The following is an 18,389-nucleotide window of genomic DNA, read 5'->3' on the forward strand; positions in this document are numbered from 1 at the left end:
AGTTCATTTGATGTATTACTGTGCAACTTTCAGACAGTGGCAGCAGTGGCAGTACTCTCATTGCTTTGTAAGCAAACCAACACTTTGACACCCCCACATTTTCTCTCTCCCTCCCTCCCTCCCTCCCTCCCTCCCTCCCTCCCTCCCTCCCTCCCTCCCTCTGCTTTCTCTCTCTCTCTACCTCTCTCTCCACTCTCTCCCCCCTTCTCCCGCTTTCCCTCCCTCCCCCTCCCTCTCGCTCTACCACTCCACCACTGTTTGTTTAACAAGCTTGGCTCAGGCGCAGGGATCTCCAGTCATGCTTGCAGTGTTGACGGTAAATGACTCAATTTAAACCCGAGAGCAAACAGGCAAATCAAAGCCAGCCGAGCTAGGCAAATATCACAGTTCATCTCAAGCCTTTTCTAGCCATTGTGAGAGCAGGATCTAGGAGCATTAGGCCAGTGCTAATGACTTTGTTCACAGCTCTCAGATGGAAACAGATAAACAACGTCACAAAAGGGGTCAGGACACTTGTGGATGTTAGCAGAGGCTTTAACAAAGGCAGAATGGACTTGACAGTGAAGTGCTATGTAGTAAAAAGGATAATACCTTCTGGTTGTTAAAAGTAACGTGTGTGTGTGTGCGTATGTGTGTGTGTGTGTGTGTACCATATGTGTGTGATGTGTTATGAATGTGCACGTGTAAGCCATACGGAGCATGAGTCTGTGTAGCAGTAGTTTCATGACGAGAGGGTAAAAGTTCAAACACCAGGGAGCTGCTATCTTTCTGCCTCATCAACATCCACTGTCACTGTCACTTTCCTTTATGCTGTAAAACCCCAGATAAATCTCCATCCTGGTTTTATCCAGCAGAACACAGAGACCAGCTAGACACAGAGACCAGCGAGGCACAGAGACCAGCAGGACACAGAGACCAGCGAGACACAGAGACCAGCGAGACACAAAGACCAGCAGGACACAGAGACCAGCGAGACACAGAGACCAGCGGGACAGAGAGACCAGCGGGACAGAGAGACCAGCGGGCCAGAGAGACCAGCGAGACACAGAGACCAGCGGGACACAGAGACCAGCGGGACAGAGAGACCAGCGAGACACAGAGACCAGCGGGACACAGAGACCAGCGGGACACAGAGACCAGCGGGACACAGAGACCAGCGGGACAGAGAGACCAGCGGGACACAGAGACCAGCGGGACACAGAGACCAGCAGGACAGAGAGGATCAGAAACATCTTTACGACCTGGCCTGTCTGGTTCCAGTTTGCTCAATCTAGGAACCCTGCTGTTACCAGTTCAGACTTGTGTCAAATGATAAACATGGCTATGTGAGAGGTAATGCCCAAATATGTTCATATCGAAAGAGAGCTCTCTTGTATACATACTTATTGCTAGCCTAAGATGTCTACATACTGCAAACCTAATTTACAGCCAAAGAAACATTTTAGGTTCTAGATAGCACCTTTTTATCGAAGAATGTATACACAATAAAAAATATATCAGATATCTTGTTTTTCTCCTGTCCATGTCAAAATAAACCATCTCTGAATCTCAATCACCTTCATTTGTCAGTCTCCATGTCCTGTCCAGATCTTAGTTTGTCTTTCCCCCTCTCTCTCTCTCCCTCTCTCCCCCTCTCCCTCTCTCTCCCCTCTCTCCCTCTCTCCCCCTCTCTCTCTATCCTTCTATATCTCTCTCCTTATCACTCTCTTTTGCTTTCTCTCCATCCTCTCCCGTCTCTCTCCCAGCTTCAGCGCATCTGTTTCTCATTTCCATGGTGTAGCTGCTTGGAATGTGGCCATGTTTTTAGAGATGAGTTATTAGGCCATTAATACATACTTTACCCAACACTTTTTGAAGTGGGCCAAAGTGGAAAGATACACAGCAGCACTGTGTTTTAGGAACAATGCTGTTTTGGATGACTTCTTTTAGTATGGTTTCATGGTTTCATGCATATTTGGAATGTAGGATACATGTTTTGTAAAATGTGTTTGTGACAGCAACGGGCTGATCAGATTTACCGGCTGTTGTTTTTCTGTAAATGTATATGGCCCTCCAGTGCCGTTAGGTAAATTTCCTTAGTAGACAAAAGAGGATAACTTTTTTGTGGAAGCTCTCTAACGATAACGCATTTAACTTACAGTGCATTCGGAAAGTATTCAGACCCCTTGACTGTTTTGACATTTTGTTACGTTACAGCATTATTCAAAAATGTATTAAATGGTTTTTTTCTTCTTATCAATCCACACGCAATACCCCATAATCACAAAGCAAAAACAGGTTTTTAGAAATGTTTGCAAATGTATAGCATTTTTTAAACAGAAATATCACGGGCCGCCCCCAGGTGGTGAGGGTAGGTAGCAACACATCTGCCACGCTGATCCTCAACACTGGAGCTCCCCAGGGGTGCGTGCTCAGTCCCCTCCAGTACTCCCTGTTCACCCACGACTGCATGGCCAGGCACGACTCCAACACCATCATTAAGTGTGCAGACGACACAACAGTGGTAGGCCTGATCACCGAAAATGACGAGACAGCCTATAGGGAGGAAGTCAGAGACCTGGCCTGGTGGTGCCAGAATAACAACCTATCCCTCAACGTAACCAAGACTAAGGAGATTATTGTGGACTACAGGAAAAGGAGGACCGAGCACGCCCCCATTCTCATCGACGGGGCTGTAGTGGAGCACGTTGAGAGCTTCAAGTTCCTTGGTGTCCACATCAACAACAAAATAGAATGGTCCAAATACACCAAAACAGTCGTGAAGAGGGCACGACAAAGCCTATTCCCCCTCAGGAAACTAAAAAGATTTGGCATGGGTCCTGAGATCCTCAAAAGGTTCTACAGCTGCAACATCGAGCGCATCCTGACTGGTTGCATCACTGCCTGGTACGGCAACTGCTCGGCCTCTGACCTCAAGGCACTACAGAGGGTAGTGCGTACGGCCCAGTACATCACTGGGGCTAAGCTGCCTGCCATCCAGGACCTCTACACCAGGCGGTGTCAGAGGAAGGCCCTAAAAATTGTCAAAGACCCCAGCCACCCCAGTCATAGACTGTTCTCTCTACTACCACATGGCAAGCGGTACCGGAGTGCCAAGCCTAGGACAAAAAGGCTTCTCAACAGTTTTTACCCCCAAGCTATAAGACTCATGAACAGGTAATCAAATGGCTACCCGGACTATTTGCATTGTGTGCACCCCCCCCCCCCCCAACCCCTCTTTTTACGCTGCTGCTACTCTCTGGTTATCATATATGCATAGTCACTTTAACTGTACATTCATGTACATACTACCTCAATTGGGCCGACCAACCAGTGCTCCCGCACATTGGCTAACCGGGCTATCTGCATTGTGTCCCACCCACCACTCGCCAACCTTTCTTTTACACTACTGCTACTCTGTTCATCATATATGCATAGTCACTTTAACCATATCTACATGTACATACTACCTCAATCAGCCTGACTAACCGGTGTCTGTATGTAGCCTCACTACTGTATATAGCCTGTCTTTTTACTGTTGTTTTATTTCTTTACCTACCTATTGTTCACCTAATACCTTTTTTGCGCTATTGGTTAGAGTCTGTAAGTAAGCATTTCACTGTAAGGTCTACACCTGACAAATAAACTTTGATTTGATTTGATTTGATTTACATAAGTATTCAGACCTTTTATTCAGTGCCTTGTTGAAGCACCTTTGGCAACGATTACAGCCTCAAGTCTTCATGGGTATGACGCTAAAAGCCTGTATTTGGGGAGTTTCTCCCATTCTTCTATGCAGATCCTCTCAAGCTCTGTCAAGTTGGGTGGGTAGCATTGCTGCACAGCTATTTTCAGGTCTCTCCTCTGGCTGGCCACTCAAGGACATTCAGAGACTTGTCCCAAAGCCACTCCTGCATTGTCTTGGCTGTGTGCTTAGGGCTGCTGTCCTGTTTGAAGGTGAACCTTCGCCCCAGTTTGAGGTCCTGGACTCACTGGAGCAGGTTTTCATCAAGGATCTCTCTGTACTTTGCTCCGTTCATGTTACCCTCGATCCTGACTAGTCTCCCAGTCCCTGCCGCTGATAAACATCCACACAACATGATGCTGCCACCACCATGCTTCACCGTAGGGATGGTGCCAAGTTTTCTCCAGATGTGACGCTTGGCATTCAGGCAAAAGAGTTCCATCTTGGTTTTTATCAGACCAGAGAATCTTGTTTCTCATTGTCTGAGTCCTTTAGGTGCCTTTCGGCAAACACCAAGTGGGCTGTCATGTGCCTTTTACTGAGGAGTGGCTTCTGTTTGGCCACTCTACCATAAAGGCCTGATTGGTGGAGTGCTGCAGAGATGGTTGTCCTTCTGGAAGGTTCTCCCATCTCCACAGAGGAACTCTAGAACTCTGTCAGAGTGACCATCTGGTTCTTGGTCACCTCCATGACCAAGGCCCTTCTCTACCCAATTGCTCGTTTTGGCCGGGCGGCCAGCTCTAAGAAGAGTTATGGTGGTTCCAAACTTCTTCCAGTCCACTGTGTTCTTGGTGACCTTCAATTGTGCCAACCTTTTTTGTTACCCTTCCTCAGATTTTTGCCTTGACACAATTCTGTCTTGGACCTCTACGGACAATTCCTTCGACCTCATGGCTTGGTTTTTGCTTTGACATGCACTGTCAACTGTGGGACTTTATATAGATGGGTGTGCGCCTTTCTAGATCATGTCCAATCAATTGAATTTACCACAGGTGGACTCCAATAAAATTGTAGAAACATCTTAAGGATGATCAATGGAAACAGGATGCACCTGAGCTCAATTTCGAGTCTCAAAGCAAAAGGTCTGAATACTTATATAAATAAGGCATTTCTGTTTTGTTCTTTTATACATTTTCAAAAATGTCTAAAAACCTATTTTCGCTTTGTCGTTATGAGGTATTGTGTTTAGATTGATGAGGAAAATGTTTTACTTAATCCATTTTAGAATAAGGCTGTAATGTAACAAAATGTGGAAAAAGGGAAGGGGTCTGAATACTTTCTGAATGCACTGTATATACACTGAGTGTTCAAAACATTAAGAACAGCTTCCTAATATTGAGTTGCACCCCCCCCCCTTTGCCCTCAGAAAAGCCTCAAATCCTTCTTTAACCTTCAAAAATCTTCCCCTTCTTCTACACTGATTGAAATAGATTTAACAAGTGAACTCAATAAGGGATCGTAGCTTTCACCTGGATACACCTGGTCAGTCTATGTCATGGAAAGAGAAGGTGTCCTTAATGTTTGATACATTTTGTGCATATTTTAACACGAGAACATTATGGTTCTAGATATTATTTGGCCCCCTGAAGGAAGGATCATGACATTATGATTGCCAAACAACAACGATAGGTTTCGGTTAAAATGCATTAGCATTTCAAGCCTCCATTTCCCTTAACTTCCAGAGATTATGAGATTTTGAAAGATGATCATGAAGACAAACCTAAGGTTTCTAAGGACCATATGAATTGTATTACCCACTGTTGGCCACAAGGCGGAATAATTTTCCTTGTTTGACGATCAGTCAAAGGAAGCTACTTCAGGTCACAGTCTAGTGAACACTTGAGATTAGGATGAATTTTAAATATGTAATGTAATTGGATGTTTTCATGTTTTGTGTGGATACCTTTCATCATGAACTCTCACTTAAAGGTCAAACTTGATTGGAAAATGTTTATTTGTTAAACAGAACTAGGCCTACTTCAAGGAATACGTTGATACAGTTTTTAATATAAAAAAATTAAATAGGCCTGTGTGTGTGTGTGTGTGTGTGAGTGTGTGTGTGCGAACATATGTGTATAAGATGCATTAACTCCTCTTTGTCTACATGTATGGGGTTCCGTGTCTGGCGCATGCGGGTGGATGTGTTTGCGTGTGTGTATGAGTGTATGAGTGTGTGAGAGAGTGAGTGAGTGAGTGAGTGAGTGAGTCAGTGAGTGAGTGAGTGAGTGAGTGAGTGAGTGTGTGTGTGTGTGAGTGAGTGAGTGAGTGAGTGAGTGAGTGAGTGAGTGAGTGAGTGAGTGAGTGAGTGAGTGAGTGAGTGAGTGAGTGAGTGAGTGAGTGAGTGAGTGAGTGAGTGAGTGAGTGAGTGAGTGAGTGAGTGAGTGAGTGAGTGAGTGTGTGTGACTGAGTGACTGAGTGACTGAGTGAGTGTGTGTGTGTGTGTATGAGAGTGTGTGTGTGTGTGTGTGTGTGTGTGTGTGTGTGTGTGTGTGTGTGTGTGTGTGTGTGTGTGTGTGTGTGTGTGTGTGTGCGAACATATGTGTATAAGATGCATTAACTCCTCTTTGTCTACATGTATGGGGTTCCGTTAGTTATGCTGTGTCATCATAGTGTTCTGAACAAGAGTGTGCTCAGCAGTAGTCTTCAGCGACTGTGTCTCCACTGCAGGTGGCACCAGAGAGGCCCTGTGTGTTACAGCTGCGGGTCCTGATACGTTTTCCTCCACTGCAGCCTGACCAGGCTGCCCAACACGACCAGTTCCCCTCCTGAGGAACACTCTCCACGGGGGTTTTAGTATTCTTATCTGGAGAAGAAAACTATATTTTCAGCTTGACAGCTTTAACTATATACATAGGACAGTGCGCTTATGCGTGCATACATGCTTGGGCATGCGTGTGTATACAACGGCTGGCTCCACTCACTGTTATCAGCCTTGGCATCCTGGCAGGCCAGACCTTCAAACTGGGGCAGACAGAGACACAGGCACTTCCCGTCCAGCAGGGCCAGAGTGCCCCCGTTGTGACAGGGCTTACACTTGCACACACTGTACTCAGCCTCGTACTCCTGAGTGGCTCTCTGCATGTTAAGCCTCCTGGTGTTGGCATCAGGCATACTCAGTGGGATCAGGGTCTGAATGGGTTCTGGCTACGAGGGGAGACAGACAGACCGACAGACAGACAGACAGACAGACAGACAGACAGACAGAAGAGAAGAGAAGAGAAGAGAAGAGAAGAGAAGAGAAGAGAAGAGAAGAGAAGAGAAGAGAAGAGAAGAGAGAGAAGAGAAGAGAAGAGAAGAGAAGAGAAGAGAAGAGAAGAGAAGAGAAGAGAAGAGAAGAGAAGAGAAGAGAGAGGAGAGGAGAGGAGGAGGAGAGGAGAGGAAACTGACTTACTGTAACATTCACTTCAGTTCAATTCAATACAACTCAAGGAAACTGAGGGTTGTGATGTGAACTGGAGACAAATGGAAGTGGAGTTATTGGGCGGGGGATAGAATGACGGTCAAAGATAAAAGTAACAAATAAAGTCAAAATAAACAAATTTGAATGACACTGAGGGGCAACGCTGTTACATCCACTCGCATTCAAACCCATGCATGTGCACACACACACAGATGTAAATAGTGCAAACATGCACTGAAACGTATTCAGTTGGCCTTGCTGTTATGATGTTTGTTGTCCTGGATGTATTTTGTTTTCTCTTGTTTTCAGTTGTTGATTTCTGTTGTTATTTTTTGTTATTTTCTGTTGTTGTTTCTGTTTTCCTTTAAAAAAATATATATCTTTTGTTCATTTTGTTGGTTGTTGGTGCTTTGGGGGACAGTGGCTTGGGGGGAATGCAAGGGGAGGTTTTGTTTGTTTTTGTTTTTTCAGGGGGGGGGGGGTGGCTTCACTGCAGGTAGATTGTATGTTTTAATATACATACAGTATATATTTTTGTATACAAAAATACAACTTTACCAATCCCCTTTTGGGCAATGTAACACCTTCTTTCAGATCTACACAGTGTTTATAGGAATGAGACAGTATGGGATGGATTTGGAATTGTGCCCTCACCTCACTACTGAGGAGTGCAGGGGCATCGCCGACTGTCCGGGCCCAGTTCTGATAGGTATTTATGTCCACTAGCCCCTCCTTCATTATCTGGGTTCTCATGGCGACAGCGGTCTCCAAGGTTCCGCCCCTGACTACAGTTATCACCTTATCCACCAGCGCCTTGCCCTCCTTCTCATCTGTGGATACAGAGCCACCATAGGAATCAGGAAGGGGGGTGGGTGTTTGTGGTGTGCGTGCGTGCGTGCCAGCAGCATACCACCCTGCATGCCACTGCTGGCTTGCCTCTGAAGCTAAGCAGGGTTGGTCCTGGTTGGTCCCTGGATGGGAGACCAGATGCTGCTGGAAGTGGTGTTGGAGGGCCAGTAGGAGACACTCTTGATTGGGGACATTGCCCTGTGTAGGCTGCCGTCTTTCAGATGGGACATTAAACGGGTGTCTTGACTTTCTGTGGTCACTAAGGATCCCTTGGCACTTATTGTAAGAGTAGGGGTGTTAATGCTGGTGTCCTGGCTAAATTCCCAATCTGGCCCTCATACCATCCTGGTCACATAATCATCCCCAGTCTACAATTGGCTCATTCATCCCCTCTCCTCTGTAACTATTCCCCAGATCTTTGCTGTAAATGAGAATGTGTTCTTAGTCAACTTACCTGGTAAAATAAGGATTAGATAAACGGTATGTTTGTGTTGACGGACCTGTGTTTTTATTCACAGTGTCTTTACAGTATCCCGGTCTGATGTGGGCATCTCCTCCAATCCCGATGTTGGTGTCAAAGTTTCCTGAGATTCCAACTTTAATGCAGTCCTGGAGCTTTCTCTCAGTCAGCTCTATAGGAGAGACAACATTGCTAAAACATCAAATACGGACATCACTGCAAACAGGAGAGGTTTCTATATGGTCACATTTCATTCATTTTCCCAAATCATTATAAAAAACATTCATATAGAACCAAATATTTTCTCTCTGATCCTCAATACAATGTTGAGCTGTTTTGAATAAGAGCCCTAGCTAGTATTGATGTTTCATGTATCAGTGGTAGCCGGCCCAGTGCAGTCAAAATTGTGTTTTTCTTATATCATATGTACAACAGCTGATGAAACTAACACTGTAAAAGTGTGATTTAAACAAAAATCAGATGGCAATTGTGAAAGCAAAAGTCCCGACTTTAAATCTTCGTCATACATCTTCTTATGCACACTACTCCTCTTTCACCATTTAAGCTAGAAACACCACTCAAACTTTAAAATGTGCAGACTGGTCTGAAATAGTGTGCTTGCACACAACTGTTTGATATTATTTACGCTTTTTGTCCAACTTCATTCACTTTAATTGTGACATCATCACTTCAAACTTCCATTCACTGTAAATGCAACAATGCAACTTTTGACACAAATCAGCTACTTTGGCTAAACACTTATACAAAACACTTATACATCTTCATCTACTCTGCTATTCAAATCTGAAATAATAACAGAATTATATGGTACCGTTACAGCATCAATAACATTTTCTGTAACTTTAAAAACAACTGACATTTTGACCACTTTCCGAACAAGTTAGACAAGAAGTTAGAGGGTATGAAATCTTCATCCACTTCTCTGCTATTCCAATCAGTCCACGGAACAAAAATATCTGCTACGGATCTAACAATACAGCTGTTTTAGTAACTGCATTAACAATGTTTTGCCAACTTTTTCCTAACAACTGACGTTTTGACCACTTTCAGAACAAGTTAGACCAAAGTTGAAGTAGACATCTTGGTCTACTTCTGTGCGATACATATCTGGAAATAAGAACAGAAATATATACTACCAATCAAGAGCTACAGATGTTTTAGTAACCACATCAACTCATTTAGCTAAGTTCCCACTGTTGAATTAACTGCTATGGAACTTTTCAGAACTTTCAAATTAGAACAATGTGGGAGAACATTCTAAGCATGAGACAATGAGTAAACGTTGCTACTAATAACACTAATCAGCTACCTTGACCACTCTTCTCAACAATGTGTGTCGTAGACAAAAACTTAAAGGGTATGACACCTTGGTCTACTTCTCTGATATTCAAATCTGAAATCAGAACAGCAATAACAATAACTACTTAAGTAAAATATTTGAAACTTCTTCCACTACCACAAAAATACTTGTAAAGAGTTTAAACCAAGTCCCACCAATTTTTCTTCCCGGAAAATAACCATCTAGTTTCCTGATTGTTGCTGGTAAAAAATACACTCTACACAGGAACTTCTAATCAGCAGGTTTGCATTGGCGGGAGTTTTGTCTTTCCATGGTGACATCACCATACAGTAAATAGGTTAATTGACCAATAACAATGTTCTAAACCTCTCTGCCAATAACAGCTAGTTTTCCGTTTTCCCCTCCCCACTCCCAGCCAGTCCTATAAAATTGTTGGTTGAGAAATAGTTTCTTTCCTAAAAAGTTATTTTTGCCAATTTTAATGGAAATCTATTACAATAAGGTATTTAATTGTTACCCAGAAATGATTTGATATTGATATAAAAACAGCTGCATTGGACCTTTAAGAGTGGTGTTGGTAGAAAGACACAACACGATTTTAAGATCCCTACTTTTGTCCTTGATGGTGTCCTGGTTGAGAACGTAGATCAGCTGGTACTCTCCTCCAGACTTCCCATTCCTGGTGTAGTGAGTCCCGTAGTCCTCCAGAAAGCTGCATTCCATTCAATTCAATTCCATTAAATTCCATTCCATTCAACTCAACTCAAAATATTTTATCCATCCCACAATTGTCCAAGCAGGAGTAGGCAAATACATACACAACAATTTATATACAGTATATATCAATTTACATAAGATATAGTCACAAAAACAATGTGTTTCTAGTGTAATGATAACAGTCCAACCTGAAGTACTGTCCTTTCTCGTACTCCAGAGGTAGAGACTTGACATGCTCTAGAAACTCCCCAGCCACCTGAAGGTCCCGGGAACGCATCCTATAGGTGCTCAGCTGCACATGGCCGTTCACACGCATGAAACTCTTGTTCTAATTGGACAAGGACCAACATCAATTCATAAATTCAAATCAGGGAGTTTAAACTAAAAATCAACCAAGACATTTTAGACTTCCATCAAATATAAAGCCTCTGTGATTTACAAGACGGATGAAATAAACAAATACTGTCACGTCCTGACCAGTAAAAGGGGTTATTTGTCATTGTAGTTTGGTCTGGGCGTGGCAGGGGGTGTTTGTTTTGTGTGTTTTGGTGTTTTTGGTTTAGGTTCTATGTTTTCTATTTCTATGTTTAAATCTAGTTTTCTATTTCTATGTTGGGTTTTTGGTAGGACCTCCAATTAGAGGAAGCTGGTTGTCGTTGCCTCTAATTGGAGGCCATATTTAGTTGAGGTTTGTTTCACTTGTGTTTTGTGGGTGGTTATTTCCTGTATAGTCTGTGCACCTTATGGGACTGTTTCGTCGTTTGTTTAAGTGTTATTTCGAATAAATTAAGAAGATGAGCACTTTACCCGCTGCGCCTTGGTCCAGTCCTTACGAAGCCTGTGACAAATGCTAGTGGACTGAAAGTACATTTTCCATGGGGTACAGAGAGCGTACACTACAGTATAACATGAAGACTACTGTACCTTGATGGTAGAGTACTCCGAGACCTCCTTGATCATCTGTGTCCTGTCATACTCAGCATCCAAACCAACCCCTCCTGACACAGTCGTATTGGACTTGGCCATAGACTTTTCTGTGGGGGTGAATTTTAAGTTCAAACCAGCGCTCACAGTCAACTTGGTCTCAGTCATCAGTTCCCTCAGCAGGGTGTATGTGTCCTCATAGATCTCTTTGGAAACGGTCTCCTCTGCTATAGTCTGGGAAAGACACATGCAGGGGTCAGAGGTCAATCACAAAGGTTTGAATTTGCTGAAGTGTTACATACTGTACTGTCTAATCTTCAAACCCAGAAGCAAATCTCACATGCTCATTGGCCAGCTACTAAACGTTAACAGTCTGTCACAATGTGGGATGGAACTTTGATCAAATATACAGACAACATCATAAAGCCAGAATGGTTTGGGTCAGTGCAATTTAAGAACTGATTTGAAATGACATAAAGATGATGACATAAAGATGATTTGGAATTACAATGCAAGAATTGAAAAGTCACATTTATGGACGGAGACGTGATTCATCTTAGTCTGAAATCTGAGCTGAATATCTGTCACGCCCTGACCATAGAGAGCCCTTGGTTCTCTATAGTGTTTAGGTCAGAGCATGACTAGGGGGGTGTTCTAGTCATTCTATTTCTATGTTGGTGAGTTGTATGGTTCCCAATTAGAGGCAGCCGGTAATCGTTGCCTCTAATTGGGGATCATATTTAGGAAGCCCTTTCGCCCACCTACTTTGTGGGATATTGGTTCAGTTAGTGCCTATGTGCTGTGCTGTGCTGTGCTGTGCTGTGCTGTGCTGTGCTGTGCTGTGCTGTGCTGTGCTGTGCTGTGCTGTGCGTTAAAATTATGTGGCACTCAACTCACGCTGTGCCTTGGTCCGCTCTGTACGACGATCGGGACAATATCTCTCAGTTTCAATATTGTTTTACTGAAGTGAAGGCAAATTCCAGGCTAGGTCTTACTCACCTCATAGTTGAGCAAGCCCACGTTCCAAGGCAGCCTGTTGTACTCGTTGTTATTGGTGTTCTTCACCTTGTTGCACATCCCATTGAAGTAGTCGTTGTTGAAGGGGTTTATACGGGGCTCCATGCCCAAGATGTTGATTCTGTCACAGCATAAAGACACAGAACTTAAAAGAACACTAATATAATATGTATTTCTATGGACATGTTGTAGATCTCTGTATTCAGTCAGGGACCTGAATGGCTGCTGGAGAGCATGCAGGAGCAGACCTGAGTTCAAATAGTATTTGTTTTCTTTACTTTGTGTCTTTGACTGTGCCTGGAGCCGAGGTCTGCATTTTTGGGACTATTCAATTGATTCTATTGCACCAGACATACTCAATCAAGTGCAGCTATCATCCCCGTGCTCAAGAAAGGGAAAGTAACTGAACTGAATGACTAGTAATCCATAGCACTAACTTCCGTCATCATGAAATGCTTCGAAAGGCTAGTCAAAGACTACATCACCTCCTTCCTCCCGACACACTCAACCCTCTCCAATTTGCCTACCGCCCTGACAGATCCATGAACAAAGCAATCACCATTGCACTGCACACTGCCCTCATCCACCTGGACAAAAGGAATGCATACAGTATGTGAGGTTGCTGTTCATTGACTACAGCTCTATCTTCAATACCATGCTGCCATCTAAACTCATCACAAAGCTCCCGACCCTGGGACTGAACTCCTCCCTATGCAACTGGGTCCTGAACTTCCTGATGGGTTGCCCCCAGGTGGCATCATTACTTCCGCCACAATGATCCTCAACACAGAGGCCCCAGAAGGGTGCATCCTCAGTCCCCTTCTGTATTCCCTGTATACCCACGACTTCGTGGTTTCACACAGTTCCAACTCCATCATCAAGTTCGCTGACGACACGACAGTAGTAGGCCTGATTACCAACAACGACAAGACAGCCTACATGGAGGAGGTAGGCACTCCGACGATGTGGTGCCAGGTAAACAACCTCTCCTTCAACATCAGCAAAATAAAGGAGCTGATTGTGGACTTCAGGAGGAACCAGGTTGGGCACGTCCCCATCCACATCAACGGTGCCCCGTGGAGACGATAAAAAACGCAAAGTTCCTCGGTGTACACATCTCTAATGAGCTGAAATGGTCAAACCACACGGACACCGTAGTGAAGAAGGCAAGGCAGCAACTCTTCAACCTCAACAACAAACATTTACCCTGCCTACACTCCAATGGACATTTATCATTGTTACACTGTAAATATGTATATATTATTCATTTTTATTATTGTTTCATTCACTTCTCATTCCCTCCCCTGCTGCTCCCCCCCTCTACGGACACTTACCCTGCCTTCACCCCCCCAATGGACATTTATCATTGTACAGTTTTATTATTATTATTATTATTGTCTCATTCACTTCTTTTTTGACCTGCACTGTTTGAGCTGGGAGCATTAGAATTTTAGTGTACCCTGCGATTACATCTGCGATCCTGTGCATGTGACTAACAAACTAAACTGATCTAAAATATTTAAAACAAAAATAAATGCTATTTGAACACTATTTGGTCTGCTACTGCAGGTGTTTGAGAGGTGAGTGCTGCTGTGCTGACCCATATCCTGCAGTCCTGCCCTGTTCGTTGGTGTCGTACAACTTTGTGCCACATGGCTTACGTACGGGCTCACAGTCCTCGTCTGACCCGTCCTCGCAGTCATAGTCTCCGTTACACGACAGTCTCAACTTAATACATGCACCTTCACAAAGAGAGGGAGAGAGAGCGAGAAACACAGACAGACAGAAACGTGCATGATCAGTGTATGATGACAGTTTTAAGCAATTAATTCACTGCAATAACACTACTGCAACTGTGTAAATTGTATTACTGTTAACTTAACTTTAGTCCATAGCTGCTCAGAGTAAACAGCCTGCCCTAACTGAAATACTGTCGCCAGCTTGATGCACACAGATTCAGTGTCATATTCGATCTGAAAGATGGAGGCACCATTGTGACGACCCTTCCCTGCTCTGTCTACTGGGTTTTGCTGTGCTTACTTCCTGCAGGAGATTGGTGGGCGGAGTAGGAGAGGTGTGCGGCGCTGGGAGGGTCGTCAGTGCTGATGGGGCACACTTGTGAAAGCTCAGCTGTGGCATAAAGCCACTGTTCCCCCACTTAGCAAGAGATTCCTCTCTCCATGCATACCTTTGATTGTTTTGATGTGGCTTTGGCAGTTGACACACGTTGGGCAGGGTTATCTCTTTGTTATTTTTTGTGTGGTGACCGTGGCTGGAGCAGTTGTCTCGGGAGCACATCCGTGGCTCAGAGGGGTAACCAGCTTGCTGGGAGCTTTGTCTGTGACTGCGGGCTGAAGTGCATTAATACCCACCGCCAGAAAGTGCATGAAGACTAGGGTTGAGCTAGTAATAGGTCTTGGGGAAGCTCCATTTTTTTTAATATTTTTTTTCTCTCCTTTGTGGTTGACACTGATTCTGGTTTGGGGTACTCAATTGGGGTGAGAGCAGTATTTTGTTCAGTCATAGTTGGTTGACTGTTTGACTATGGCAAACATTGAGGAATTATTCCTAGTACTGAGGGAGGAGCTTCTGGATTGCTATACTAAACATCAATTGTTATGAATTGCGACATATAACATTGAGATTGATGATAAACGCATGAAAGAGACGGTTAAGTCCATACTAAAGGCCAACTTGATTGAATCCAGCATTGTAATGGAGTTGTTTTCTCCTGGTTTGGCTACATTTCGATCCACTACAAATGCCCATAATCCTGTTTTATCTTTTGAACAGCTAAAGGAACTGTTGTTGCTACAACTAGAGCATGATAGGCTGAAACAGCAACAAGACTTGGAAAAGGAGTTGGAGGTAGAAAGGTTTAAACAGGAAATGGAGCGTGCCAAACTGATGCTGCAACAAGTCCGTTTAGATTTGGTCAGAGCTGGTAAGCTCTCTGACATGTCTCTTAATGACAGTTAAGGTGATTTCTCTGGAATTCGTGCTCACCTTTCCTTCGATGTAGCTGGAAAATTGAGGCTCTGGCCGAAATTCAGTGAAAAGGGTAGCAGATTCCATGAATTGGCCTGACACCGACCGTGTGTTGATGTTGCAATGTGTGCTAACTGGAAAGCACAAGAGGCCTACTCGGCTCTTAACGTTGCTGACAGCCTAAACTATGGCAAAGTTAAAGCTGCTGTGTTGCACACCTATGAGTTAGTTCCTGAAGCGTATCGCCAGTGGTTTAGAACCTGGAAAAAAGCTAACAAACAGACTTTTGTGTTGAGTTCGCAGGGGATTTGCGCACCCAGTTTAATCGATGGTGCACTTCGTTCGATGTTACAACCTACGAGCAGTTGTGTTGGAGCAGTTCAAAGATTGTCTCTGACCGCCTTGCCACATACATAAATGAGCATAAGGTGCAGACCGCCTCGGAGGCTGCCGTGTTGGCTGATGAATATGTGCTGAGGCATAAAGGTCACTTTGGGGAACCGCATCTTAGCAGTGATGGTCGCAGGGATAGTTTTGGGGCTAAATTCTTTCCTACTGGGCCTGACCTTGTCTCAAGGGTTGACTGTGGTTCCCATGTGAAATCAGATCATGGTAAATTCTACAATTACTGCCATGGTAAAGGTCATTGGAAAAATGAATGCCCTGTCCTTAGAGTTAAAGCTATGCCTTCTGGGGTTAATGTGCCCATAAAGCCTATGGCATTAGCGGCACCTGCTTCTAAATTAAGGGATTCAATTGTTGCACCTCAGGACTAGTTGAAAGAACCATTGGGTATGGTTGACAGTGCATCCATTTATTAACCGTTCATTACTGAGGGTTACGTATCCCTGATAGGTAACCAAGAGAGTGTCCCGGATGAGCCCCCACTTGTTACAACCTGGCTGAAGATTGTAACAAATAATGGGAAACCACACACTGAATAAAGGAATAACAAAATTAATTTATCCCATACATAAAGTAAACAATCTCAACAATAATCAGATGAGGCAGGAAGGTCAGTAAATTAGGTGTCAACTGCCAAAGCCACAACAAAACAACCAAAGGTATGTATGGTGAGAGGAATCTCTTGCTGAATGGGGAAAAAGTGGCTTTAGCTGAGCTTTCACAAGTGTGCCCCATCAGCACTGACGACCCTCCCACCTCTACTACTCTGCGAAATGCACCAGCCACTTTTCAACGCCTTATGAACAGGGTTGTTTCTGGATTGGAGGGATGTGCTGTGTACCTCGATGATGTAGTTGTGTACAGTGATACATGGGAACAACACTTGTGCCGTGTAGCAGCACTGTTTGGTCGCCTGGCAGAAGCTCGACTTACCATTAACTTGGCAAAGTGTGAGTTTACCAGGGCAACTGTGACATACCTTGGTAAAGTTGTCGGTCAGGGGGAAGTACGGCCGGTACGCGCTAAAGTTTTGGCCATTGATCACTACTCACCTCCAACCACTAAAAAAGATCTCCAGCGTTTTATTTGGGATGGTCGGCTACAACCGCAGTTTTGTAAGAATTTTTCGACTGTGGCCGCACCCCTTACTGACTTGCTTAAGGCAAAGGCCCACTTTGTCTGCTCTCCATTATGTCAATGGTCCTTTGAGGATGTTAAAGCTCTTCTCAGTACTGCTCCTGCAGGAGATTGGTGGGCGGAGTAGGAGAGGTGGGCGGAGCTGGGAGGGTTGTCAGTGCTGATGGAGCACACTTGTCAAAGCTCAGCTCTGGCATAAAGCCACTGTTTCCCCATTCAGCAAGAGATTCCTCTCTCCATGTTGACATGTAATTTACTGACCTTCATCTGATTATTGTTGTGAGTGTTTACTTTATTTATGGAATAAATTCATTTTGTTATTCCTTTTCTCAGTGTGTGGTTTCTCATTGTTTGTTACAATCTTGAGCCAGGATGTAACACCATACACAGACATACTCATGGCTATGACCTAATTGGGAGGTACAGTACCTGATTCACAAGTGAACTCAGTGCTGGAGCACTCAGGGGGCAGGGCCTGTTCACACACAGCATCGATGGTGCACGCCTGCTGCTCTCCTATTGGCTGTCCTTGACAGGGCTTCCCACCGAATTGGCCGAACACCTCCACACTCCGAGAACGGTGCTGCCAACATGACAGAGTTCACACACTTAAGGAGCATACAAAGTTTCACTCATGCTTTTTAAGCCATGAATAATTTGAGACTGACATTTGAGAAAAATGAGAAACTGGGAGGCAAAATTGCTAGGCCCTGATCTGTATATTTTATTAATCTGAGACCCACCTGTATCTTGGTGCAGCTGTTACAGGGGGTCCACTCAGACCAGAGGCTCCAGACACAGTCCACCGGGTCGGGGGGAGCCACCTTGACCTCCCGAGTGTCCCGTTTGCCTCTATGGGTTACACATACAAGGTTCAGAGCTCAGATTACTAGAACAAGTGTCCTCTAATTGTAATTTGTGTAATGGGAGAATAAACAAGAGTAATGAGAGTATTTTGTGTCAAATAGAGCATACGTACGTTCTGTTTTCATCACCAGACACGGACACAGACACAGCCACGGCACAGAACCCCAGGAGAAGAGCAGCAGCTACCTCAGACCTCATAATGGCAGAATGATAAACAAAAGGTTGGTCTGTCTTGCTTTATATGTACGGCCTTTCTGTTAATGATTGCAGAACAAATCGATAGTTTGGATCTTGATTTATGGAAAAAACGTAACCCAAAGTGTCATCAGTGGACTCATGGTAGAGTTGGTGGACTATCCCCTATTTCACAATTTATTACAATTATTGTGTATTTGAATAAATGGACAGAAGATTTTCGAAATACAGTGTCTTTTGCATTTTTCTATCCAACATATTATCCCAACACATGATACATTTCTGAAATCCTCAAGACGTTTCCTGATCACACAAAAACGACAAATGTTAATATCATATTCATAGGAGGCATTACACATCCATTTGTGTACTCTGAGCCAAAACC

The 18,389-nt window shown here is 44.1% G+C and overlaps 1 protein-coding gene across 1 annotated transcript; it reads right to left on the bottom strand.

The window, feature by feature from the left end:
• Nucleotides 1-6,210: 6,210 nt before the first annotated feature.
• Nucleotides 6,211-18,079, bottom strand: c9 (complement C9). The gene is made up of 12 exons (XM_014138647.3): nt 17,922-18,079; nt 17,686-17,794; nt 17,372-17,525; nt 14,013-14,154; nt 12,395-12,533; nt 11,396-11,629; nt 10,660-10,799; nt 10,366-10,466; nt 8,474-8,605; nt 7,779-7,954; nt 6,646-6,868; nt 6,211-6,527 (listed from the first exon to the last, which is right to left on the bottom strand). The coding sequence occupies exons 1-12, from the start codon at nt 18,005-18,007 to the stop codon at nt 6,355-6,357; spliced, it is 1,809 nt and encodes a 602-aa protein (XP_013994122.1). The 5' UTR covers nt 18,008-18,079; the 3' UTR covers nt 6,211-6,354.
• Nucleotides 18,080-18,389: the final 310 nt, after the last annotated feature.

Source organism: Salmo salar, chromosome 13 (assembly GCF_965601325.2).
Source record: "Salmo salar chromosome 13, fSalSal1, whole genome shotgun sequence".
Lineage (NCBI taxonomy): Eukaryota > Metazoa > Chordata > Actinopteri > Salmoniformes > Salmonidae > Salmo > Salmo salar.

What these genes read in the sequence shown, in the direction of transcription:
- c9 (XM_014138647.3), bottom strand. Translation starts at nt 18,007, where the DNA reads ATGAGGTCTGAGGTAGCTGCTGCTCTTCTCCTGGGGTTCTGTGCCGTG. An exon ending in TGGGCTTGCTCAACTATGAG is followed by an intron (nt 11,630 to 12,394) that starts GTGAGTAAGACC and finishes TGTCTTTCCCAG; the next exon opens with ACTATAGCAGAGGAGACCGT. An exon ending in GAGAAAGGACAGTACTTCAG is followed by an intron (nt 10,467 to 10,659) that starts GTTGGACTGTTA and finishes AATGGAATGCAG; the next exon opens with CTTTCTGGAGGACTACGGGA.